The 27,627-nt window shown below is 36.6% G+C and overlaps 1 protein-coding gene, 1 long non-coding RNA gene and 2 pseudogenes across 2 annotated transcripts; 1 reads left to right on the forward strand and 3 right to left on the reverse strand.

Annotated features, from left to right (window-relative positions):
• Positions 1 to 3,627: 3,627 nt before the first annotated feature.
• Positions 3,628 to 4,563, reverse strand: LOC140625510 (olfactory receptor 8B8-like). The gene has a single exon (XM_072812826.1). It carries the CDS (start codon positions 4,558 to 4,560, stop codon positions 3,628 to 3,630), a length of 933 nt encoding a protein of 310 aa, XP_072668927.1. The 5' UTR covers positions 4,561 to 4,563.
• Positions 4,564 to 12,875: 8,312 nt separating this feature from the next.
• On the reverse strand, positions 12,876 to 27,256 carry LOC140631160 (uncharacterized). Its single transcript, XR_012028802.1, has 4 exons — positions 27,060 to 27,256; positions 19,260 to 19,284; positions 13,805 to 13,852; positions 12,876 to 13,043 (listed from the first exon to the last, which is right to left on the reverse strand). It is a non-coding gene; the product is annotated as an uncharacterized lncRNA (long non-coding RNA).
• Positions 19,398 to 20,494, reverse strand: LOC140624323 (olfactory receptor 8B3-like; annotated as a pseudogene).
• Positions 20,497 to 21,013, forward strand: LOC140624327 (HUWE1-associated protein modifying stress responses 1 pseudogene; annotated as a pseudogene).
• Positions 27,257 to 27,627: the final 371 nt, after the last annotated feature.

Genomic DNA, 27,627 nt, shown 5'->3' on the forward strand with positions numbered 1-27,627 from the left:
GACGTGGATAGAACTGGAAGGTATTATGCTGAATGAAGTAAGTCAATCGGAGAAGGACAAACATTATATGGTTTCATTCATTCGGGAAATATAAAAAATAGTGAAAGAGATTAAAAGGGAAAGGAGAGAAAATGAGTGGGAAAAATCAGAAAGGGTGACAAAACATGAAAGACTCCTAACTCTGGGGAACAAACAAGGGGTAGTGGAAGGGGAGGTGGGCAGGGGGATGGGGTGACTGGGTGACAGGCACTGAGGGGGGCACTTGATGGGATGAGCATTGGGTGTTATACTATGTGTTGGCAAATCGAATTACAATTTAAAAATATACCAAAAAAGAAAAAAAGAAATGTTAGGCAGAAATCTCATAAGACTTAAATACACTGTGTGCACGTGTGTGTGTGTGTGTGTGTGTGTGTGTGTGTGTGTGTAGGGAGGCAATATAAATATGAGTTTAACAAAGCTGGGGTTCAGGAATTAAAAACACTAGAATTAAAACCCCTTTTATATCTGATTTTTGCCAATTCTTAACCACAGCACAATCTGGTCATGCCCATTCCAAACCTAATCCTGAGTAACAATAGTAGGTCACTTACAGAAAGTTCACATTAAACAACTTTACAGAATCAGGAAATTTTCTTTATGGTTTGTCTAAGAGGACCACTTTTTATTATAGCTGAGAAAATCCAAGCCTTCACACCAAATTACAAAAATCCCCTTCCAAATATACAGGCACAGGTGAATCCTATGGCTTACCTATTTGACTCTCAGCTGTGACAACTTCAGTAGCATTATACTTCCTTTCAAAACTCCTTTTATCACATTTCATATAACAAAAGAATACAAGACTACAAAGGATAATCCTATGCTGTGGATGTAAAACACCTGACTTGTTTCCTTTAACATATTCTTCCCTTTGAAAGAAGTTACAAACAGCTTCTTAGTACTTAAATTTATTAACAATAAATAAATAAATAAATAGCCTCTACTAAAACTTTACCACCCTTAAATTTTACAATCTGTCTTTATGTCTGTTTTTCTTATTGTTTCCAAAGTAATCTGAAAGAATGGAACCTAATTTTAAAGAAAGAATTTTTTCTGAAATTGAAAGATTTTATTTGTATTTGAGTGTCATCAAAAAAAAGATTAATGACTTTTAAATCCACTCTTTGGGCCACCTAAAATAGTAATAAAATACATAAAGAGCGAATGCACCTCTGCAATGTCTACAAACTATCTCAAATACCACAGCTATAAACTCTTTTCCAATATCTCAAACAATTTTATCAAAACATTTAGTAAAAGAAAAGCAAAATGAAAACTCCACCCAAGATCCGCTATTTCATATAAATAGTTAAGTGAAAATCAAGCATATTAATATTGAGGTAGAAGAAGGGGAACAGTAGTCATTTAAAAACCACAAAAAGCCAATAATCTAGCTATGCTAACTTTCAAAATACCTAAACATTTAGTGAAGATTAGAAAACATTAATATAGTAAATGTTATTAAAGTTATCTTAGAACTTGTTTAAATTATCACTTCACACATCATATTAAGGATTTTTGAATAATCATTGTTTTGCCCATTCTCTCAAAAGAAAAACAATCCACATCCCATTATAGAAAAGACATCATCACAATTTCATTTATTCATCAAATAGTTCTTTCAAATTGCCATTGTTCTTCCAGCTTTTGCACTTGAAAATCCATACGGGAGTAGCATATGGAAGCCACAAAAACAAGAGTGATGTTATTGTTTCTAGTTCCATCACTGCTATGAGTTTAACTTTTTAAAATCAAATAACTTCAGCTTTTACTCTATCCAGAGAAATTCTATCATCCACATAATATTCTAGAGCCTTCCCAAAAGTAAGTTACAGAAAGCTTTATTTTCCCATCATTTTACTTTCTTTTCTTTTCTTTTTTCTTTTTTTCATTTTTTTCTTTCTTTTTCATTTTTTTTCATTTTACTTTCTATTCCTTCTTCCCAAATTGAATTTTGATCACCATCCATTATTTTATCTCCTTAATATGCTGTCCTCACTTTACCTGGTTCCCCACAAATGTGGCCGTAGTATTGATATTCATTCCCAAGACCACTATTAATATATGGTCATTGTGTATTATAACTTTTAATGAAAACTTTATGGACAGTGAAGGATAATGACACTATTCTATGGAACAGGTTACAAATTCAGAATGAAATACAGTTTCTAAAAATCCCATTGTCCATTCGTTACTGATGGAGCTTTTATTTATTGGCCATATATCTCTTTGGGTTATACACCAATGGCATGCTCCTGGGAAGATTTTTCTCCTGTATCTGGTTCTTTGAATTACAAGACCCTGAAAATATTTCACATTCCTTTTTTCTTACAAAAAAAGTCAGCATTCAAAATGGAAACATTTTCTCATATTTCATGTTTACTAAAATAGAAATAAAATTAATTAGAAAGTATACTAGAAATGGGGCACCTAGGTGGCTCTGTCAGTTAAACATCGGACTCTTGGTTTCAGCTCAGGTCATGATATCATGAGATGCAACTCAACATTGGGCTCTGGGCTCAGCGGAGAGTCTACTTGAAGATTCTCTCCCTCTGCCCCTCCTCCCACTCATGCACATGTGTGCTCTCTCTTTCTCTCTCTAAAATAAATAAATCCTTTTTAAAAAAAAAAAGAAAGTATGCTTAAAAAGAGTAGTTGGCTTGAAATCAGGTAGCTAGTAGCTTATTCTAGAATTCTTCATGAAAAGCTGTGTGACTTGAAGTTAACATTAATGTCAATATATAGATGTGTGAGGGTTCCCTTTTCTCCACATCCTCTCCAACATTTGTTGTTTCCTGCCTTGTTAATTTTCCCCATTCTCACTGGTGTGAGGGAAATATCAGAAAGGGAGACAGAACGTAAAGACTCCTAACTCTGGGAAACGAACTAGGGGTGTTGGAAGGGGAGGAGGGCGGGGGGTGGGAGTGAATGGGTGACGGGCACTGGGGGTTATTCTGTATGTTAGTAAATTGAACACCAATAAAAAAAATAAAAAAAAATATATAGATGTGTGACTTTAAGTGAAAAGAGGTAAATATGAAATCTTTACTAAAGAATTTTAATGTATAGGGTTTACATCTGCAAAGTGGAGTAAAATTGATAGCTGTCATGGAATCTGTTAGAATTGTGAAACACTGACATTTGAAGAAGTCACATTCCACAGTAGAAAGGAAAAAAAAAAGAGTACAGACAGATTATCTGATTCATGTTTCCAACAGCACATTACAGATGACAGTTAAGAAACCCCACAAGGCACAAAGTCATACTGGTGTTATTTTATGATCTTTGCAGAATCATTCATCTTTTTCCAGGAGAAAAAAAATCCATTAATGACAATAAAAATAGAGATGAATTTCTTCTTTACTGTTATTCTTAAATTGGAAAATAAGGGAAAGGAACAAAAGTTGCAAAAATGATGATGAAAGGAAGCAGACCAACCCTAAAAAAATTGGAACCAATTTAAATCAAATTTCCTTTACCACAGTGAGAAAATAATAGGATAAGGCACTATCAGTAAAAGTATTGTAAGTAAACACATGGAATCTCCCTGCCCTGTAACTTCCTGCACAGAGACACTGATTCTGATCAAAACGTTCTTCTATTGAGGGTTTTTTGCAAAGCAATTTTAACATCTTTGTTCCTCAAGCTATAGATTAAAGGGTTCATCATGGGAACCACATTGGTATAAAAGACAGAAGAGATTTTTCCCTCATCCATAGACTCAGTGGATGATGGTTTAAGATACATAAATGCACCTGACCCAAAGAAGAGAGAAACAGCAATTATGTGGGAACTACAGGCACTGAATGCCTTGGACCTGCCCTCAGTGGAGCTTATGCGCAGGATGCTGGAGAGGATGAAACCATAAGACACAAAGACGGTGACACTGGGCACAATGATGTTGATGCCCACCACAATGAAAACCACCAGCTCATTCACATACGTGCTGGTGCAGGAGAGCTGGAGCAAAGGGAGAATGTCACACAAATAATGGTTGATGGTGTTTGCATCACAGAAGATCAGTCTCAGCATGCATCCTGTGTGGGCCATGGCACCTGAGAATGCCATCAAATATGAACCAAGCATAAGGAGGGAACACACATTAGGGGACATGGCAACATTATACAAAAGTGGGTTACAGATGGCCACATAGCGATCATAGGCCATGGATGTCAGCACATAGCATTCAGAAACAACAAAAAAACAGAAAAAGTAAAGCTGGGTCATGCACCCCATGTAGGAGATAATATTCTTCTTGGATGTGAAGTTAATCAACATTTTGGGTGTAAACACAGAAGAATAACAGAGGTCTATGAAGGACAAATTGAAGAGGAAAAAGTACATGGGGGTGTGGAGGTGAGAATTCAGCCTGATAAGAGTGACCAAGCATAAGTTTCCCAGCACAGTGACCACATACATGAGTAGAAACAGGCAGAACAGGGGGAGCTGGAGATATGGTAAGTCTGTGAGCCCCACCAGAATGAATTCAGTCACAAGAGAAGCATTTCCAGGAGGCATTCTTCTCTGAGGAGATCTGTGAACACAGGAGAAAATGGTTGCATTACAGAAAAACTTGCTCTTCTTGAAACAGCTTATCTTGCAGGAGAGTGTGTACACTGGGAATGTCTGAGACTAGCCCAACCAGGACCCATCGAATCTACCTTTTCCATTAGCATAAGACTAAGTGAGGGAACTTTCTCTTACTAGAGTCTTAATAAGGTAAATATAGCAAAGGACATCACAGACTTAACAGCAGAGGGAAAGCCAGGGCTGTCATATGTAAATGTCACTGCTGGAAGGCCAAGGGTCAGTAAGAAGAAGCATGACCCAGGATAGAATCATGCTTCCCTGATCGCACTATTTCTTTATTCACTGGAACCATCTTACCAGAAAAATTGGAGGTAGAGACCCTAACAACCTAAAGCTGGTCTCTAATTAGCCAGATTAGACTTGGTGGATTGGAAACCATGAATATTGTTCCTAATCCAACACCAAGGGACCAGAGTCTAGGGGATATTGAGTTACTCTCCAATGTCACAGATAAAAAATCATAAATCCAGAAGATTGAGAGCTCCATCTATGGAAAGGGAACTTACTGAGATACTGCATCCACTGTACCCCCTGATCTCCAAACATTCTCTAATTTCCCTGAAGCATATCCTCCTCCCCATTTCACTTGAGTCTCAGGACTACACAAAATGGGAAAGAAAGGGGCTTATCTTAGATTTTTAGACTTCCATCTCAAAATAAGGACATCGATATAAACAGAATTGAGACACTCACCCTCCTTAGACCAGAAAACATCAGTACTTCCTTATCTTTAGTATTTATCCCCGTGGTCCTCGAAGGGCAATTTCAGGCTCTGAGGCTTTGGTTTCTTTAATTCTAAAAAGATTTAGCCCAAACCTAATTTCAAATATTGCTGGACTTCAAATCATTATGATTTGAAAGATTATAACTTTGAGTTCTCTCAAGCACCAGAGAAAAATAGTCTTTATTATCACATTTGCTACTTGATAAAAGACACGGAAGATTGAATGTGAGTTGAATGATAAAGTGCACTTGGTTATAAAAACAGGGTAGAAGTTTGCTCAGTCTCTTCCCCGAGGAATAGATTCTATATGTAAAAGGGAAACAAGGGGATTGATTGCTTTTACACCCAGGACCACAATCTCTATTTAGTCCCTTAGGGACTCAGTATCTAATCAAGTTTACACTCCACTCTCAGGATTGTACAGCCCTCAAGGCAAAAGCAAAAATAAATTCCTTTCTTTCTACCATCTTCATCTATTGCATAGGTTTGTTCTTTCTTTCCATATTCTAAATGAAAAATTTCCATAGGATCTGCCTACAGGCTTCTATATTTCTCTACATGAAATATTTCAAAGATTCCAATAATTCAATTCAGTTGTTGTCTCTCCTGGATTACTTCTATAAAGAAAGGTTAATGCCTTTCTCTCTAATAAAGATTTTTTAATTTCTTATTTCTTTATTCCAGTATAATTAAGGTACAGTTTTATTAGTTTCAAGAGTAGTGATTCAACAATTCTATACATTACAAAGTGTTCATCACAATAAGTGTGCTCTTAATCACCTTCATTTATTTCACCCATCCTTCCATCCACCTTCCCTCTGGCAACCATCAGCTTGTTCTCTATTTAAGCGTCTGATTTTTTTTTTTTAATTTATGATAGTCACACAGAGAGAGAGAGAGGGAGAGAGAGGCAGAGACACAGGCAGAGGGAGAAGCAGGCTCCATGCACTGGGAGCCCGCGTGGGACTCGATCCCGGGTCTCCAGGATCGCGCCCTGGGCCAAAGGCAGGCGTTAAACCGCTGCGCCACCCAGGGTTCCCTGATTTTTTTTTTTAATGACTGATTTTTTTTCTTTGTTTTGTTCTGTTTCTTAAAATCCACATATGAGTGAATATGGTAATTTGTCTTTCTCTGGCTGATTTATTCCACTTAGCATTATACTCTCTAAATACATCACTGTTGTGGCAAATGGCAAGATTTCATTCTTTTTTTATGGCTACTATTCTATTGAATTTACATACCATCTCTTCATTCATCCATCAATGGACACTTAGGTTGCTTTCATATTTTAGCTTTTATAAATAATGTGGGTTCATGTAACTTTTAAATTAGTGTTTTCGATTCTTTGGGTAAATATCCAGTAGTGGAATTACTGTATCATAAGTAACTCGATTTTTAACTTCTTGAGGGACCTCAATACTGTATTCACCAGTGACTGCACTAGTTTGCATTCCCACAAACAGTGCATGAAAGTTCGGTGTCCTATGTTGTTGATTTTAGCCATTCTGACAGTTGTGAGATGATATTCCTCACCTCACAGTGAGTGATTTTTTTAAATATTTATTTATTTATTTTTTATGATAGTCACAGAGAGAGAGAGAGAGAGGCAGAGACACAGGCAGAGAGAGAAGCAGGCTCCATGCACCGGGAGCCTGATGTGGGATTTGATCCCGGGTCTCCAGGATCACGCCCTGGGCCAAAGGCAGGCGCCAAAAGGCTGTGCCACCCAGGGATCCCTAAGTGAGTGATGTTGAGCAAATGTTCATGTGTCTGTGGGCCATCTGTATGTCTTCTCCTGGAGAACTGTCTACTCATGTCTTCTGCCCATTTCTAAATTGAATTACTTTTTGTGTGTTGAATTATATACGTTCTTTATACATTTTGGATACTTACCTCTTTTTTTTTTATATTTACCCCTTGTTGGATATATCATTTGTAAATGTCTTCTTCTGTTCAGTATTCAGTGGGTTGTCTTTTTGTTTGCTGTTTCCTTTGCTGTGCAGTTTTTTATTTTGATGTAATCCCAATAGTTTATTTTTCTTTTGTTTCCCTTGCTTCAAAGAGACATAACTAGAAAGATGTTGTTTTGGCCAATATCAGAGAAATTATTCCTTGTGCTCTTCTAGAATTTTTATTGTTTCAGGCCTCGCATTAAGGTCTTTAATCCATTTTATGTACATTTTTGTGTAGGCTGTTAAGAAAATTTCTTTTTTTTCTGTAGCTGTCCAGTTTTCCCAATACCACTTGTTGAAGAAACTGTATTTTTCTGTTGTATATTCTTGCATCCTTGGTCTAAGACTAATTGATCATATAATTATAGATCTATTTCTGGAGACTCTACTCTCTTATACTGATCTATATTTCTATTCTTATGCTAGTATCATACTGTCTTGATTACTACAGATCTGTAGTATAACTTGAAATCTAGTATTGTGATACCTACGGCTTTGTTTTTCTTTTTTTTTAATTTATTTTTTATTGGTGTTCAATTTACTAACATACAGAATAACCCCCAGTGCCCGTCACCCATTCACTCCCACCCCCCGCCCTCCCCCCTTCTACCACCCCTAGTTCGTTTCCCAGAGTTAGCAGTCTTTACGTTCTGTCTCCCTTTCTTCAAGATTGTTTTAACTATTTGGGGTCTTTTTGGTCCCACACAAATTTTAGTATTAATTTTTCTAGTTTTGTGAAAAATGCTGTTGATATTTTGATAGAAATTACATTAAATCTGTAGACTTCTTTGGGTAGTATAGAAATTTTAACAGTATTTGTTCTCCCAATCCATGAGCATGAAATATGTTTGCAATTGTTTTTTGTCATCTTCAATTTCAGTCATGTTTTATAGTTCTCAGAGAACAAGTCTTTTATCTTCTTGGTGAAGTTTATTCCTAGGTATTTTATTATTTATGGTGCAATCATGTATGGGATTGTTTGTTTAATTTCTCTTTCTGCTACTTCATTATTAATGTATAGAAACTCAACGGATTATGCATATTGATTTTGTAGCTTGCAACCTTACATTTATCAGTCTAGTAGTTTTTTGGTGGAATCTTTAGGGTTTTCTATATATAGTATCATGTCATCTACAAATAGTAAAAGTTTTACTTCTGCTTTACCAATTTGGATGCTCTGTATTCCTTTTTCTTGTTTGATTGCAATTGCTAGGACTCCCAGTACTATGTGGAATGAAAGTGGCAAGAGTGGACATCTTTGTCTTATTCCTGATTTAGGAGGAAAAGCTCTCAGTTTTTCACTATTGTTTATAATATACTAGCTGATGTCAGCTGTTACTTTATTGAGGCTGTTTATTATGAATGGATGCTGTACTCTGTCAAATGCTTTTTCAGCATATTGAAATGAGGATATGGGTTTTTATCCTTTCTCTTATTGATGGGATATATCATGTTAGATGTTTTGTGAATATTGAACCACCTTGCATCCCAGTTATCCCAGGAATAAATCCCACTTGATTGTGGTGAATGATTTTTTAATGTATTGTTGGATTCAGTTGGCTAATATTTTGTTGAGGATTTCTGTTTCTATGTTCATCAGTGATATTGACCTATAGTTCTCTTTTTTTGTAATGTCTTTACCTGGCTTAGGGATGAGTGTAATGCTGGCCTTGTAGGATGAGTTTGGAAGTGTATCTTCTATTTTTTGGAAGAGCTTGAGGAAGAATAGGTATTGATTCTTCTTTAAATATTTGGTAGAATCTGGGATCCCTGGGTGGCGCAGTGGTTTGGCGCCTGCCTTTGGCCCAGGGCGTGATCCTGGAGACCCGGGATCGAATCCCACGTCAGGCTCCCGGTGCATGGAGCCTGCTTCTCCCTCTGCCTGTGTCTCTGCCTCTCTCTCTCTCTCTCTCTGTGACTATCATAAATAAATAAAATTAAAAAAAAAATAAAAAATAAATAAATAAATATTTGGTAGAATCTGCCTGTGAAGCCATCTGGTCCTGGACTTTTGTTTTTTGGGAGTTTTTTGATTATTGATTCTATTTCATTGCTGGTAATCCATCTGTTCATATTTTCTATTCTTCCTGCTTCTGTTTTAAGAGGTTATACATTTCCCAGAATTTTTTCCATTTCTTCTAGTTTGTCCAATTTGTTGGCATATAACTTTTCATAATATTCACTTGTACTCTTTTGTATTTCTGTGGTGTTGGTTGTTATTTCTCCTCTTTTATTTCTGATTTTGAGTTCTCTCTCTCTCTTTCTCTTTCTTCTCTCTCTCTCTCTCTCTCTCTCTCTCTCTCTCTCTCTCCCTCCCTCCCTCCCTCCCTCTCTCCTAGGAGTCTGGCTAAAGGTTTATCAATTTTGTTGATCTTTTCAAAGAATCAGCCCATGGTTTCATTGATCTGTTCCATTATGATTTTTTAGTTTCTATTTCATCTATTTCAGCTTTAATCTTTATACCTCCTTCTTTACTGATTTGGGATTTTGTTTGTTCTTCTTTTTCTAGCTCCTTTAGGTATAAGATTAGGTAGACCTGTATTGCTATAAACTCCACTCGTAGAAAAGCTTTGCTGCATCCCAAAGGTTTTACACCATCGTGTATTTATTTTCATTTGTCGCTATGTATTTCCAATTTCCTCTTTGAGGTCTTGGTTGTCTCATCTTTAGTAGCATGTTATTTAACTTCCATGTATTTGTGGTCTTTCCAAATTTTTTCTTCAAGTTGATTTCTATTTTCATAGTGTTTTGGTCAGAAAAGATGCATGGTATGACTTCAATTCTTTTGAATTTGTTGACACTTGTTTTGTGTCCTAATGTATGATCGATTCTGGAGAATGTTCCATGTGCACTTGAGAAGAATATTTACTCCACTCTTTTCAGACACAATTTCTGAATATATCTGTTAGATCCATATGATACAATATATCACTCGAAGCCGCTGTTTCCTTACTGATTTTCTGTTTAGATTATTTATCCATTGATGTAAGTGGGGTATTAAAGTCCCTTATTATTATTGTATCACTATCAATTATTTCCTTTTTATTAGTAGCTACTTTGTTTATTTGGGTGCTCTCGTGTTGGTTGCATAAATATTTACAATTGTTATACCTTCTTTGTTGGATTATTCCCTTTATTATTATGTATTGTCTGTGTCTCTTATTACAGTTTTTGTTTTCAAGTCTATTTTGTTTGATATAAATATTGCTACCTTTGCTTTCTTTTCACTTGCACTTGCATAATAAATGCTTCTCCATCCCTTTACTTTCAATCTATATGCATCTTTAGGTCCAAAATGAGTCCTTTGTAGGCAGTATATAGACAAGTCTTGTTTTGTTTTTATCCATTCAGTCACCCTACATCTTTTGATTGAAGCGTTTAGTCCATTTATATTCAAGGTAATTATTGACAGGTATGAACTTACTGCCATTTTGTTACTTGTTTTATGGCTGTTTTTATAGTCTTTCTCTTCCTGTCTTTTCTCACAATTTGCTGGATTTCTTTAGTGGTATAATTAGATTCCTTTCTTTTTATTTTTTGCTCATCCATTACTGGGTTTTGATTTGTGGTTACTATCATGTTTGTATATAATACCTTATGCATATAGCAGTCTATATTGAATAAACAGATGTTTAAGTTTGAACCCATTCTAAAAGCACTAAATTTTTACTCCTCTCCCCCACCATGTTTTAGGTAGATGGTGTCGTGCTTGATCTCCTTTTACCTTGTGAACCCCTTGACTGATTTTTATAGATATGTTTATTTTACTATGTTTGTGCTTCCCACTTTTCTTACTCCTGCTTATGGTCTTTCCCATACACTCAATGAGTCCCCTTTTGTATTTCTTGGAGGGCTGGTTTAGTGGTCATGAATTCCTTTAACTGTTATTGTCTGGGAAACTCTTTATCTTTCTTTCTATTCTGAATAAAAGCCTTGTTGGATAGAGTATTCTTGATAGCAAGTTGTTTTCTTTCCATACTTTGAATATGTCATGCCATGCCCTTCTAGCCTTCAATGTTTCTACTGGAAAATCACCTAATCTCCTTATGGGATTTTCCTTGTATACAACTGGTTTTTCTTTTTTTTCTCTTGTTGCTTTTAACATACTCTTCATCATTGCTTTTTTTTTTTTTTTACCATTTTAATTACTATGTATCTTGGTGTGGACCATCTTGAGTTGGTTTTTGAGGGTTTTGTGTGGCACATGGATCTGGATTTGTTCCCTTCCTTAGATTCAGGAATTTTTCAGCTATTATTTATTTAAATAAATTTTCTGCCCCCTTTTCTCTCTCTTCTCCTCCTGGAATCCCTAAAATACAAATGCTATTATGATTAATAATGTCACTGAATTCCCTTAATCTATCCTCACTTTTTGTTATCTTTCTTTCCACTGTTCAGGTTGACTGCTTTTCATTATTCTGTCTTCTAGGTCACAGATCCATTCTTCTGCTTCCTCTAGTCTATTTTAAATTTCAGTTGAATTCTTCACCTCTGACTGGTTCCTTTTTTATTTTTCCTATTGTTTTGTTGAGGGACTCACTGAGACTCTCCATTCTTTCCTCAAGTCTAGTGAATACTTTTCTCAAGTCTAGTGAATACTTTTATTAACATTCTTTTAAATTCTGTATCGGGCTTATTATCTCCATTTCATTTAGCTCTTTTGCTGAAATTTTGTCCTGTTCTTTCATTTGGGACATATTTCTCTATCTATTTATTTTGTCTAACTCTGTCTGTTTCGATGTTTTAGGCAGCTATGTCTCCTGCTCTGGAAAGTAGTGACCTTATGAATAAGAGGTCCTGCAATGTCCCCTATTCACCAGAACTTGGCACTTCAAGAGTGTCTCCTCTTCATGTTACCTGTTATGTGTTACCTGTCTATTACCTGCTATGTGTTACCTCCTCTGTCTATTGCCCTACTGTTGTGGATCAGGCATGTTCGCCTTTGGTCCAGTTGTCTGCAATGGTTCTCCTTGCCTGTTGTGGGCAGGGTTTAGTCCTTCTATTGTTCATGGGCCAATCTGGAGCCACCCTGGGCTTGAATGGGGTAGACTTGGCCTTTGCCAGCAGTCTGATTGCATGGAACTGCAGGCACTCTCTTGGTTCCTTTAAGAAGCTTTCATTGGTGGATACGGCTACCATCATGTCAGATATCTGCCCCCAGCCTACTGCTGGAGCCATAATTGAACTGATGTGTTTATCTTGCCCTCTCTCCAAGGCAGGAGTCATTTGGAGTGGTATTGTTCCATGTCAGGATATTTGTCTCAGGTCAGTACCATACTTCCATGGTTGTGGCACTGATTTGGATGGGCTTCTATCAAGGGTGTGTTGAATAGGGTGGATCAACAAGAGAATGCAAGTGCAGGGCACATTGGCACATTTTTTTCTATCATATTTTGTGAATTACACAGTTACTGATCAGGAATTCTTAATAATTATAGCCATAATTTATTTTACAATCACCATAATTCAAAAATTATGAACATAAAGGTAACACAGAGTCTGAAATCATTTTTTAATTCAAAATTTACAATTGAAATCATTCAAATAATGAAAGCTTTTTTCTTTCATTGAGATTTAATGGTAAAGCAATTTAGAGCCAATTTCATGTTTTCATTTCAAATGCTTCAAAATAACAAAGAAGCCCTAATTTGAAGAAGGCTTGTACATTCTTAGAGCAACCGCACTAGTTTAAATGGTACTAACAGGATACATCAGCTGGAAATTGTCAGGAGTATCTGAAATGAGGAAACAGATGTTGGTCATCTTTCTGAAGCAACTTCAGGATTTCCTGCCTGGCTTCCCACTACCATAGACAGCAGTACCTATGGGTGCTCCTTGGGCACCTAAAACACAAACTTCTCCAGTAGCTCCATGAGTCTCATGTTCCTTGTCCTGGAGACCTCACTGCTGCTAGACCTTCTACTCTACAATCCTGAGGGGTCAAAGTTTCTGACTAGGAAGGAGGCAATATCCATCAGCAGAGCCCTCAGGCTTTGACATTGCTAAAAGAGGTATTCTGGAGAACAGGCCATGATCTCTATTTGAGAATTGCCCAGAAGTCCTCTTAACTTGCAAGGCCAAAAACAATCTTATATGAACTCCAAAACAACCAGTTGACTCAAATGGAAATCTATTCCATGACCTGTAGTTCTGAGAAAATTTATTAGAAGCACAGAAAATTATTCTCTCCCTCATTATTTCCTTCCAAGTTAAATGAGTTCCACTGAGGGTAGAAATTATTGAGCTCGTGTTCATATTCTGTGTCACAGGTTTAGGATTGGATCCTTTGAGACTCAATATTTTGCTCAGGTTATCATTTTACAATAGGAATTCCTAATCCCCAATGCAGAGGAATGAGTGCCTCCCTTTATCATTTCCTTTATCATCTTCTGGAGTCTACACAGTGCTAAGAGGAAAGTCTGGGGCATAGTCACTTGCCATTTCTAGCACTTTCTTAAACTCTTGGGGACTGCATGAGTAAAGTATTAAATCATACCTTTAGCACTATCCAAGCATGGGGATTTCACTTCTGTAAAAGGATGTTCTGCAAAGTGGTTAAGAGAGTAGGAGTGGACACCCAAGTCAGACTGAGTTTAAATCTGGACTTTAAAATCCTCAATTGTGAGGCTGAAGACCATAATATAAATTCTCTGGCCCTTGTATGTATATTTTTATATCTAGATACACCTATGTATATCTATAAAATGAATTTAAAGGATCAATCATCCCATATGGTTGTTGTGGGGATTAAATGAGTTAAATCATATAAAGTGTCAGAAAAAAGACTGACACACAAAAAAGAGCCTGATAAGTGTTGATACCCCTCCCCTGTTCCCAAACCATAGTTATTATATCAAGGTTCTTCATTCCTGGCACTACTGACATTTTGGACTAGATAATTCTTTATTGTGAAGCTGTCCTGTGTATCATAAGATGAAAGCATCCCTGGCCTCTACCCATTAGATTCCAGTAGTAACCCCCTCCACCAGGTGTGACAATCAAGATGTTCTCTAGACATTGGCATGTGTCCCTTTGGTGGCAAAATCACTTATATTGAGAAATGCAGATCCATATATAGATCTGTATCTACATGTATATGGACTTCCATAAATACCCCTCAGAAAGTTCTATATTATGTCTACTTACATGCCTTAAGCCCAAAGTGCCCAAAACTAAAGTCAGCATTTTCTGATGATTCCCACTGCTCCTCCTCCAGGTCATCATTTTCCACATTATTTTCACCATCATCCAGGCAACTAATCTACAAACTAAATTCAAGAAACTTCTTGCTTACCATCTTCATCCAGTCTCCAAATCCCAGAGAATCCAACTCCTTGAAAGATTTGGCCTTCCCTCTTACACAGCTTCTATATTCTCTCTTCATCTCCAATTCAGATTACTCTAATAATTTTCTAACCTGAACTACTACCAAGATGAGAATTTGTAACTTTTCCAACCTGTACCATCATTGTACAGACATGCACATCCTCTTCTTGCTCTCTATTCCTAATTCCTACTATTGTATGATTATAATAATAAATCAGGTGAATGGGTGCCATTTTAATCCCTTTTCTGTCATGTTAGTGATTTCAAAAAGAAATAGAGACAACTTGCTTACATTAGTCTTTCATCCTTAACCAGAGTCCTCCACTGTACTTTTAGGATGAAACCTAGGAGAACACTAAGTCCACAGGAACCTGAAGCCTGGAATTTAATGTTCTAGGTCTTGAGAGTTCTATTCTACCCAAAGTAGATGGTACATGAGTGCTAAAACTCCATAAATAGACACTCTTTATTTTAGAGGTCTTCCTGGCTCATTTCATTTAATGAACAATTTTTGAGCATTTAGACTGCAAGACAGACTGAACACACACAGAATGAGGTATAGGCCTTGACCTTATGATTTCTCAGTATAATTAGAGAGAAATCTAAGGACATAGATTTATACCACTATTAGTTATTGTTAGCTAGTCACAGTGCTAGACTCTTTATCCACCTTCCCTCATATCCTCCTTGATGCCCATCCTCTAAATTAGGCAGGAAGGATTAATTGACTGTTCCATGTTCAAAACAGCAACTGCCAGAACAAGATTCATATTTTAGTATCTATGGATCCAGAATTAATTTCTTTTACTACTACATTATGCAGAATTATGTGGTATATGTGGAATATTTTGTAGATTACATTAAGAATATATGTTCTCATTCATTTGGGGAATATAAATAATAGTGAAAGGGAATATAAGGGAAGGGAGAAGAAATGTGTGGGAAATATCAGAAAGGGAGACAGAACGTAAAGACTGCTAACTCTGGGAAACGAACTAGGGGTGGTAGAAGGGGAGGAGGGCGGGGGGTGGGAGTGAATGGGTGACGGGCACTGGGGGTTATTCTGTATGTTAGTAAATTGAACACCAATAAAAAATTTAAAAAAAAAGAATCCTTCAAATTAAGTGACAGAAATTCAAAGTGAATCTAACTAAATAAGCCAGCCTATGCCACAAAACTGGTAAATGAAATCAGTAAATTGAGGATGTACATGGCTTCTTGTATGGATGTACAGGACCAAGTCATTCAAGTGTGTGTCTCTCTTCCCACTTTTTGTTCTGCTTAGTTCTACACAGTTTTAATCTCAGAAAGGTTCTCCCAAGGTAGCAAAAAGAACCAACAAAATTCCTAGACTTAATCTTAACAACTCAGTAACTCTAGGGAGAAAAGAAAGGTTAAAAAAATAGTTATGGTAGAAAAGACAAATCAAATGTCTACTATTGACTAATCACTGCCATTGAGGTTTGGAATGTGTTGATTGGACAAGATAATGTCTCCTAAAGTAAGTAAATCCACCTATAAAAATCACATAAAATGTACTACCTGTATCAGACACGGTATAATCAGAAAAACAAATGGCATGATATGTGCTTCCTATAGAGTGTATTTACTTAATATCTTTTTTTTTTTTTTTTTTTTTTTTGCTTCAACGTGGATGGAACTGGAGGGTATTATGCTGAGTGAAGTAAGTCAGTCGGAGAAGGACAAACATTATATGTTCTCATTCATTTGGGGAATATAAATAGTAGTGAAAGGGAATATAAGGGAAGGGAGAAGAAATGTGTGGGAAATATCAGAAAGGGAGACAGAACGTAAAGACTGCTAACTCTGGGAAACGAACTAGGGGTGGTAGAAGGGGAGGAGGGCGGGGGGTGGGAGTGAATGGGTGACGGGCACTGGGGGTTATTCTGTATGTTAGTAAATTGAACACCAATAGAGTGTATTTAAAACAAAGAATTGGTTTATACAGATATTGTAAGGGGGGGAGAGAAAAAAGTTGAAAAATATAGACTAACTACAGAAAATAGCTACTGCTCTCACAACTGGTAAAACACATGAAAAGAGGAAGTATAACCAGATTCTAGAATCTCCTCATCTAGAGGAGAAGCTCTATATGCCTGTGCTTGGATGAATGGAGGGTTTCAAGGTGCCCCACATATGGTGCTTGGACCTCTGAAGTAGAGGCTCAACCCAGGGTGGGGCCCAACATGGAAGAAGACCAATGAGCAGGCCTAACAAGTGCTTAAACCTCTCAAGTGGCATAGCCCATGCAATGAAGCGAGGGACGACAGTATAGCTGCCAAGAGAGTGTTGTGCAGCTACTGACTACACATCTAAGGAGATGCAGAAGGTTAAACACATTTCCATTGGCTTATCGGCCATTTGCATGCCTTTTGGGGGGATATGTCTTTCAAATCATCTGTCCATTTATGAAATATTATTTTATTGTCAAGGCATCTTTCAGTTTTTAACTTGTTATATATTATGGTTACAATACCTTTATCAGATAAATGTATTTGAAATATTCTTCAAATCTGTGGTTGCCTATGAATCTTTTTGGTAAACAGATGCTCTAATTTTAATGCAGTTTATTTTATATTTGTTTTTTTTCTTTTGAGACTAGTGCTTTCTAGAATATGTTTTAGAAATCTGTCTACACCAACATACTTTTTTATGTTTTCTTCTAGAAGATTTATGTTTAAACTTCATGTGTGCAGTGTGATCCATTTAAAACTAATCATTGTATATGGTGTGATATGGAGATGGTTTTTCTCAAGAACAGCATTTTCAGCATGATTGCTTTAAAAAGTTTCCTATCCCTATGAATTTACTTTGTTGCCTGGTCAAAAATCAATTGACTATATAAGTAAGGGTCTCTTTCTGAACCTTCTATACTGTACCATGACTTATCTATCTTTATAACAAAACCAATCTATCTGCATTATCAGAGGATATACTTAAGTGTTAAAATCAGTTAGTGTGAAGTGTAAATTTTCTGTGTCATGTAGAGTTCCACAAGAAGCAGATGCCAAGAAATAATTACACCTGCAAGACATTTATTGTGAAAGAGTTGTGAAGGATAAAATCAGAGAGAGAGGGAGCCAGTGATAAAGGCCTTCAGACTGAGTTGAAACTCTGACACCTAAGAAAGAAGAGAGAAAGGAAGGACACAGTAGGAAAATCTCGGACTATAGTGCAGTCCTAAAAACTCTCTATTTAGGATGACAAGAAGTCCCTATGAAAAGATTGCCTATCAGAAGACACCTGTGTTATATAGATAATGGCCAGCTCCTGTATGACTCATCATGCTAAGCTACTACCTGGGGACAAACATCTCAGAGTGAGCGTGGACTCTACCTGAACACGATGGTGAATCCAAAGGAGTATCAGCTTTGGACTATCAGTCAACAAAGAGCTGAGCAATACCTCTCTATGATTGCCACAATCCACTCCCAGAAGCAACTTATACCCCAAAGTTCTTTCTGATTTATTTATTACTTTATTATATTTTATTAATTATTATTTTAGCAATAAACATTGTTATTCAAGCAAGATAATCTAATTCTTGTCCTCCCAATATCTGACATTCTAAATATACAAATGAGAAAACATTGAGAAATAGGAACATTATGGGAAACAGAATCTACTTTAAATGCTTATTATCTTATTCATGAGACAAAGTGCTATGGTCAAATATTGAAATCCTAACCCCCAAATATATTAGAATGTGGGACCTTTGGGAGATGCGTAGGTCACGACAATGGAATTCTCATGAGTGTGGTTTGTGCCTTATAAAAGAAGCTACATGGAGATCACTAGTCCTTTCACCATGTGAGGACATAATGAGAGGTCTGCAAACTACAAGAGTGCCCTTACCTATTCCACCAGGCACCTCGATCTTGGACTTAATGGCTTTCAGAACTGTGAGAAATAAATTTCTGTTTATAAGCCACCAAGTCTGTGATATTGCTATAACAGCCAAATGGACTAAGACATAGGTGTAAATAAGCTCAAAATGTTGTTAGAAATAAAGTTTATTATCATTAATATATACCCTTTTTTCATGGAAAACTTCATTAAATAAGTAAAACAATGTCTGTTTCTCCCAATATGTGGTATTTTCTTTTAAGTGATAAATAACAGACTACAGTGAGAATTTTATGCTCTTTTTCAAAATATTTGATGTTATTTTAGATAGTAATGAAGACAAGCCTTATAATACATCAGTCATCCCCCCATATTTGGATCCTGAGATATATATTATTCCCTTAATCATACTATGCTAATAAGATTGTTGGCAATAAAAGGTGGAGTCATATGTATTCAATTCAATATTAAATGAACTGGACTGATTGAAATTCTCAAAAGCATGTGGTATGTAGTATAGATTTTACCATTTTCAAGGGGAACAAGAAAGAAGAGAATAACAAAAAGAAAAGTTGACAAGAAAATAGAAAAAAAGAAAATAGAACAAAATGCAAACATCAGAGGGATTTGATTACACTTTAAGCTATATACACAGTTTGTAACAATATGGAGAATAAGAATGTTTCTATAGTATTTGGCACTTTTGTGTTTAGGGGAGCAAGCTGTGATTTCAACTTCCTGTGACTTATGAAGCTTACCATATTTGTCCAGATTAGAAATAGCCTAGAGACAGAAACAGTAAGGGCAAAAAAAAAAAAAAAAAAAAAAAAGAAAAGAAAAGAGTCAATATATTTATTCTTTTCATACACATGTTATTAGTTACTTAGTTACTGGTATTAGTTAGTTAGTTAGTTAGTAAACTGGTATCAGGTACAGAAATATGGAAGCAAAAAATGAAACAAGGTAGCTATAAGGAAAATGATTAAGTCTATTAAACCACACATGACACAATCCACAGAAACAATATTGGTAATGCTCAAAACACCTTCTTGAAAAACAATAATAAAAATTTTTTAAACTTGAATTTCTTTACATTATAACTTCTAATGAAAACATGTTTCTACTCTGGATTTTAAGCAAGGTTTTCTGCAGTGTAACTTTGATATCCTTGTTCCACAAACTGTAGATCAGGGGATTGAGCATGGGTATCACATTAGTATAAAACACTGAAGAAATTTTTCCCAGGTCCATAGATCCAGAAGAAGAATATTTAAGATACATGAATGCTGCTGATCCAAGAAAAAAGGCAAAGAGCAATGATGTGAAAGCTACAGGTACTGAAGGCTTTTGACCTTCCTTGAGCAGTTTTGATGTGAAAAATGTTAGTGAGAATGAAGACATAAGAAATCAGAATGGTAAAACTGGGTACTGTGATATTAATTCCCATGACTATCAGAACTACTATCTCACTGATATAGGTGCTGATGCAAGAGAGTTGGAGGAGAGGAAGGATGTCACACAGGTAATGGTTGATGATATTGACATTGCAGAACGTTAGTCTAAGCATGCACCCCGTGTGGGCAGAGGCTCCGGCAAATCCCATCATATATGCAGCAACAGTTAGCAAGGAACAGACCTGATGGGACATGGTGACCTTATACAGCAATGGATTACAGATGGCCACGTAGCGGTCATAGGCCATCGAGGTCAACATGTAGCATTCTGAGATGACAAAAAAGAGAAAGAAGAACAGTTGAGTCATGCACCCAACATAGGAGATGATATTGTCCTTTGATACAAAGTTCATCAGCATCTTGGGGGTGAAAACAGAAGAGTAACAGAGATCAATGAAGGATAGATTGAAGAGGAAATAGTACATGGGGATGTGGAGGTGAGAATTGAGACCGATGAGGATGATCAAGCCAAGGTTGCCCACCATGGTGACGATGTAGATCATCAGAAACAGGAAGAAGAGGGGTTGCTGGAGCACAGGGGATGGAAGAACACAAGGAGGGTGAGGCCCTTATCCAGAAAAAGAGGCCCAAGCCCTGGTTCTCCAAGCAGGATCCAAAATGATGCAAGAGGAGGTGGTGGTCACCATGTACCCAGAACACAAGCAGCAGCAGACTACGTAGCATCTCTTCTGAAACTCAGCCACTGCCATGGCCCAGCTCTACAAAGACCAAGTGTATCAGCAGCCTGAACTTTCTCTCTGGATTGCACTGCCATCACCAGCCTCTACAAAGAAGCATGGATACCCATCAGTGAAATTTTGACATTGACATCAGATTGGTGGTCAGCATAGCAATAAGGATGTATTCATTGGCCTAGGTTATAAAGCTCAAAACTGTTGATAGAGATTTCATCAGCTTCCTGTGTGGAAGAGCTCCCCCACCAAGAAACTCTAGAGACACCCCAAGACTGACTAGTGTCCCCCAACTTAGCTACTTCAACAAAAACTAGCTCATCAGTACAGACTGATTTACGACCCTTCTGGAAGCCCTGGCTCTAAGTGTTAAAACTGTTTAACATATTTCAGTGGAAAAGTGATGAAGAGTGGACCCACTTTCACATTTAGGTTTAGATCCGGGTAGACATTGTCTGGTTTTTGTCTATTATACTATGTGCTCTAGTAATGCTTAAGTAGAATGTAAGCTAAAAACTTATGTGGGTAATTTTTGAGTGTTAGCTAGCCTACCCTAAAAAGAGCAGAAAGTGGTTTAGTTTAAGCTTATTGCTGTCACAAAAACAATTTTGCAACACCGATTAGAATGTATTGCTTTAAAAGAAACAATCCAATCATGAAATGGGCAAAAGACATGAACAGAAATCTCACAGGGGAAGACATAGACATGGCCAACAAGCACATGAGAAAATGCTCCGCATCCCTTGCCATCAAGGAAATACAAATCAAAACCACAATGAGATACCACCTCACACCAGTGAGAATGGGGAAAATTAACAAGGCAGGAAACAACAAATTTTGGAGAGGATGTGGAGAAAGGGGAACCCTCTTGAACCGCTGGTGGGAATGTGAACTGGTGCAGCCACTCTGGAAAACTATGTGGAAGTTCCTCAAAGAGTGAAAAATAGATCTGCCCTATGACCCAGCAATTGCACTGCTGGGGATTTACCCCAAAGATACAGATGCAGTGAAATGCCGGGACACCTGCACCCCTATGTTTATAGCAGCAATGTCCACAGCAGCCAAACTATGGAATGAGCCTTGGTGTCCATTGAAAGATGAAGGGATAAAGAAGATGTGGTCTATGTATACAATGGAATATTACTCAGCCATTAGAAATGACAAATACCCACCATTTGCTTCGACGTGGATGGAACTGGAGGGTATTATGCTGAGTGAAATAAGTCAATCAGAGAAGGACAAACATTATATGGTCTCATTCATTTGAGGAATATAAAAAATAGTGAAAGGGAATAAAGGGGAAAGGAGAAAAAAATGAGTGGGAAATATCAGAAAGGAAGACAGAACATGAGAGACTCCTAACTCTGGGAAAAAAACAAGGGGTAGTGGAAAGGAAGGTGGGCGGGGGGTGGGGGTTACTGGGTGACGGGCACTGAGGGAGGCACTGGGTGTTATGCTATATATGAACTCCAATAAAAAAAATAAAAAATATTAATTCTGCCAATCCACGAGCATGGAATATTTTTCCATCTCTTTGTGTCTTCCTCAATTTCTTTCAGAAGTGTTCTATAGTTTTGAGGGTATAGATCCTTTACATCTTTGGTTAGGTTTATTCCTAGGTATCTTATGCTTTTGTTACCCAGGGCAATATACACGTTTAATGCAATCCCTATCAAAATACCATGGACTTTCTTCAGAGAGTTAGAACAAATTATTTTAAGATTTGTGTGGAATCAGAAAAGACCCCGAATAGCCAGGGGAATTTTAAAAAAGAAAACCATATCTGGGGGCATCACAATGCCAGATTTCAGGTTGTACTACAAAGCTGTGGTCATCAAGACAGTGTGGTACTGGCACAAAAACAGACACATAGATCAGTGGAACAGAATAGAGAATCCAGAAGTGGACCCTGAACTTTATGGTCAACTAATATTCGATAAAGGAGGAAAGACTATCCATTGGAAGAAAGACAGTCTCTTCAATAAATGGTGCTGGGAAAATTGGACATCCACATGCAGAAGAATGAAACTAGACCACTCTCTTTCACCATACACAAAGATAAACTCAAAATGGATGAAAGATCTAAATGTGAGACAAGATTCCATCAAAATCCTAGAGAAGAACACAGGCAACACCCTTTTTGAACTCGGCCACAGTAACTTCTTGCAAGATACATCCACGAAGGCAAAAGAAACAAAAGCAAAAATGAACTATTGGGACTTCATCAAGATAAGAAGCTTTTGCACAGCAAAGGATACAGTCAACAAAACTAAAAGACAACCTACAGAATGGGAGAAGATATTTGCAAATGACATATCAGATAAAGGGCTAGTTTCCAAGATCTATAAAGAACTTCTTAAACTCAACACCAAAGAAACAAACAATCCAATCATGAAATGGGCAAAAGACATGAAGAGAAATCTCACAGAGGAAGACGTAGACATGGCCAACATGCACATGAGAAAATGCTCTGCATCACTTGCCATCAGGGAAATACAAATCAAAACCACAATGAGATACCACCTCACACCGGTGAGAATGGGGAAAATTAACAAGGCAGGAAACAACAAATGTTGGAGAGGATGCAGAGAAAAGGGAACCCTCTTACACTGTTGGTGGGAATGTGAACTGTGCAGCCACTCTGGAAAACTGTGTGGAGGTTCCTCAAAGAGTTAAAAATATACCTGCCTTACGACCCAGCAATTGCACTGTTGGGGATTTACCCCAAAGATACAAATGCAATGAAACGCCGGGACACCTGCACCCCGATGTTTATAGCAGCAATGGCCACGATAGCCAAACTGTGGAAGGAGCCTCGGTGTCCAACGAAAGATGAATGGATAAAGAAGATGTGGTTTATGTATACAATGGAATATTACTCAGCTATTAGAAATGACAAATACCCACCATTTGCTTCAACGTGGATGGAACTGGAGGGTATTATGCTGAGTGAAGTAAGTCAGTCGGAGAAGGACAAACATTATATGTTCTCATTCGTTTGGGGAATATAAATAATAGTGAAAGGGAATATAAGGGAAGGGAGAAGAAATGTGTGGGAAATATCAGAAAGGGAGACAGAACGTAAAGACTGCTAACTCCGGGAAACGAACTAGGGGTGGTAGAAGGGAAGAAGGGCGGGGGGTGGGAGTGAATGGGTGACCGGCACTGGGGGTTATTCTGTATGTTAGTAAATTGAACACCAATAAAAATAAATTTAAAAAAAATAAAAATAAAAAAAAATAAAAATAAAAAATAAAAGAATTTATTGCTTTCTAATGTACATATTTTCTTACTAATCTGAGTCAATGGGAAGTTCCTACATCTTAGTAATTCTATTACATTTATAATTGCCTGTAGGGCCTGACCAATGACAGGCAAGTAAGGCAGATTAATTGTTGGGTTAATTCTCATGGGAACTCCCTTTGATACTCTACATTATTGAGTGTGCCTATAAAGGGTGAGAGTTGATGGCTCATCTTGGTATGGACAGATGTAAGCATAATTAACTTCCCTTATATCCACTGTCCCTTAGGCCCTTGATTTGATAACCAGGATGGTCAGAGGACAGTCCATCTCCATCTTTTTAGGCCAGATATACCATAAAAAGCCATTCTTCACTAAGAGGTTTAAGTATTACTGGAGAAACCTGGGGTAGGTAGTCAACAAGTCTCTTATTGTTTGTTCTTCTCTAATAAAGATTTCCAAATAGAGCTGGTACTTCTATTGGACAGCATTTAATATTTCTGTAAAAATAAAACAACAAAATAATAATACTTGGTTGAAACTACAATGACAACATTGATGACTAAGGCAGGTGACTAAGAAGATAGATAATTAGTGAGTTAGGTCACGAGTCCTGTTAAAAGTGAACAATTCTGGACTATAGTATAAGTCATCTAAAACTCAGTGTACAGGTTGAAAACACTGGGCTTCTATAACATTGAAGCTTTAATGCTTATGGAGATTCCTATCCTCTTTGGCAGACTTTGGTTCTTTACCTAAAACTCCCAATCATATATAGGATTGGAAAATAGTGTTCTTTTTTCCCTCCTGACAATAAGTTTGTTTATGATAAGTTAAAAACACCAAAAAAAAAAAAAAAACACTTATAGCAAGGAAGTCCCTGAAGTGTGGATGCAGTAATTAAGATTCTTTCTAATATAGTGCATAGTCATACCACCAGAACTTCCGAAAACTCAGACAAAAAAATATTGAATTGTACCTATTTAATTGTAGGGTCAATATCTTTTATCATTAAGTTTGGAACAAATGACTAGAAGTGTGCAGTATGCCAGGTGACTTTCTCTGCACAGTTGAGCTGGATATAATTGTCTCTCTTTAATCATTCTGATTTTCTTCCTTTATTATCAAGATTTATTCCATATTTCTCTTATTAAGCTATATTTTTTCTGTATTATACCATACTTTAAAAGATAGTTTTAAGACAAAGAAATGCCACTCCTGCTATAAAATCTTAGTTGCATACATTATAAAAGGCGCCAGCCATACCCTCCAATTGTCATTACATTTGCTTAAATTGACTGTTTAACCTGTGATTTATTATTTAACTTTTGGAATTTTAGTAACAATATAGATTTAGGAAGGAACTTTATAGGTTTGACTTATGTTTAGATTATGAGGGTTTGAAAATCTTTAATTATAAAGCTGTATAGACAATTAGTCTTTAACTTTAATAAATTTATTAGGTAGAGCCAACCCTGAAAGAGAAAGAGAGAGAAATGATATCTAACATACATATTAAATTTTGTTTTTAAATCATGAATCTCTCATCAGAAACCATGAAAGTTAGAAGGAAATGGAGTAGCATTTCTCAAGTGCTAAAAGAAAAGAACTGTCACCCATAATCTGATAGTCAGGGAAAATATTCTTTACAAATGAAGGGGAAATCACAACATTTTCAGATAAAGACAAGTGACGGAATCTGTTGTTAGCATCCTTCCCTTAAAGAATGGCTAGAATATAAATAATAGTGAAAGGGAATAGAAGGGAAGGGAGAAGAAATGGGTAGGAAATATCAAAAAGAGAGATAGAACATAAAGACTCCTAACTCTGGGAAACAAACTAGGGGTGGTGGAAGGGGAGGAGAATGGGGGGGGTGGGGGTGAATGGGTGACGGGCACTGAGGGGGGCACTTCACCAGATGAGCACTGGGTGTTATTCTGTATGTTGGTAAATTGAACACCAATAAAAAATAAATTTATTATTTAAAAAAGAAATACTAAAAAAAAAGAATAGCTAGAAGAGGTTCCATAAACTAGAGGCAAATGATTTTTTAAAAATTGGAACACCAAGAAGTAAGAAAGTATATGCAAAGCAAAAATAAAGGTTTTCCTTATTGTAGTTGGTTTCATTCTCCTCTTGAATTTTCTAAATTACATTTAACAGTTAAAGCAAAAATTATATCATCATCTCATGTGATTCCAAGTAATACATAGGAGAAATGTTAAAGATAATTACGACCAAGAGAGGGCAAAAGAACATAAACAAGTGTATACTTCACTTAAATTGCTAAACTATGATATGCATACTTAACTCAATATCTAGAAAATTTATTTTTAAATGCTATCCAAAGAGATAAACATAAAAACACTACAGACAAGTCAAAATGGAATTCTAAAACTAGTTCCAGTAACCAACAGAAATGCAGGGGGAAAAAAAAAAGAAACAAAACAAAAAGAAGAAAAAACAAACAAAAACCAAAAGATAAAATGGCAAGTGTAATCCCAAATATAACAATAATTATAGTAAATATAAAATGACCTAAACACACCAATTAAAAGTCAGAGATTAGAATCATGAATTTAAAATTTAAGCCGATTAAGAGGCACCTGGGTGGCTCAGTTGGTTGAGTGTGAGACTTAGTTTTGGATCAGGTCATGATCTCAGTCATGGGATGGAGCCCTGCAATGGGCTCTGTGCTCAGTGTAGAGTCGGCTGGAGATTGTTTCCCTTTCCCTTTCCCTCTGTCTCTGATCTTCCCCCTGCTTATGCTCTCTGTCTCTGTCTCTCTCTCTCTTTCCCTAAGGTAGATAAATAAAATCTTTTAAATATATATATTTATATATATATATGTATCCCAAATTAAGTGCTGTCTCCAACATATTAACATATTGACTAAAATAATGACATAAGGAAGTTAAAAATAAAAGAATGAAAATAAGTATATCTGTAAATATCATAAAAAGATGAAAGTAGGAGTGGCTATACTTATCAGATAAAATATACTTCAAAAAAAGAAAATTACCAGAGATAAAGATACACATATTATATAAGGATAAAAATGTTAATCTACCAAGAACACAAAGCAATCATAAATGTGCTTAAACAAGGAACAGAGCTTAAAATATATGTGAAATAAACTTGACACAACTGAAAGGAGAAATAGACATACACACAATTACAGAGATGTCCATTCTTCTCTCAACAACTGATGGACAAACTAGACCAGCAAACCAGTAGGATATAGAAAAACCCAACAAGACCATCAACCTACAGGATCTAAATGACATTTATAGAATATCTACTCAACAACAAAAGAATATATATTATTTTCAAGTGTCTGTGGAGCATATAGTAATATTTCTCATTTCCTAGGTCATAAAATTAACATCAACACATTCTCAAAACATGACATCATATAGGCTGTTCTAGAACTACAATGGAATCAAACAAGAAATCAATGACAGAAGGGCGCCTGGGTGGCTCATTCAGTTAAGCATCTGTCTTTGGCTCAGGTCATGATCCCGGGATCATGGGATGGAGCCCTAAGTCAGGCTCCCTGCTCAGAGGGGAGTCTGCTTCTCCTTCTCCTTCTGCCCTTCACCTCACTCCTCCACCCCCACTCAACGTTCTCTCTCCCTCTATCAAATAAATAAATAATATTTTTTAAAAAATCAATGATAGATAACAGGAAAATCTCCAAAGACCCGGAAACTAAATAACATACTTTTAAATGATCC

This window comes from Canis lupus, chromosome 3 (genome assembly GCF_048164855.1).
Source record: "Canis lupus baileyi chromosome 3, mCanLup2.hap1, whole genome shotgun sequence".
Classification (NCBI taxonomy): domain Eukaryota; kingdom Metazoa; phylum Chordata; class Mammalia; order Carnivora; family Canidae; genus Canis; species Canis lupus.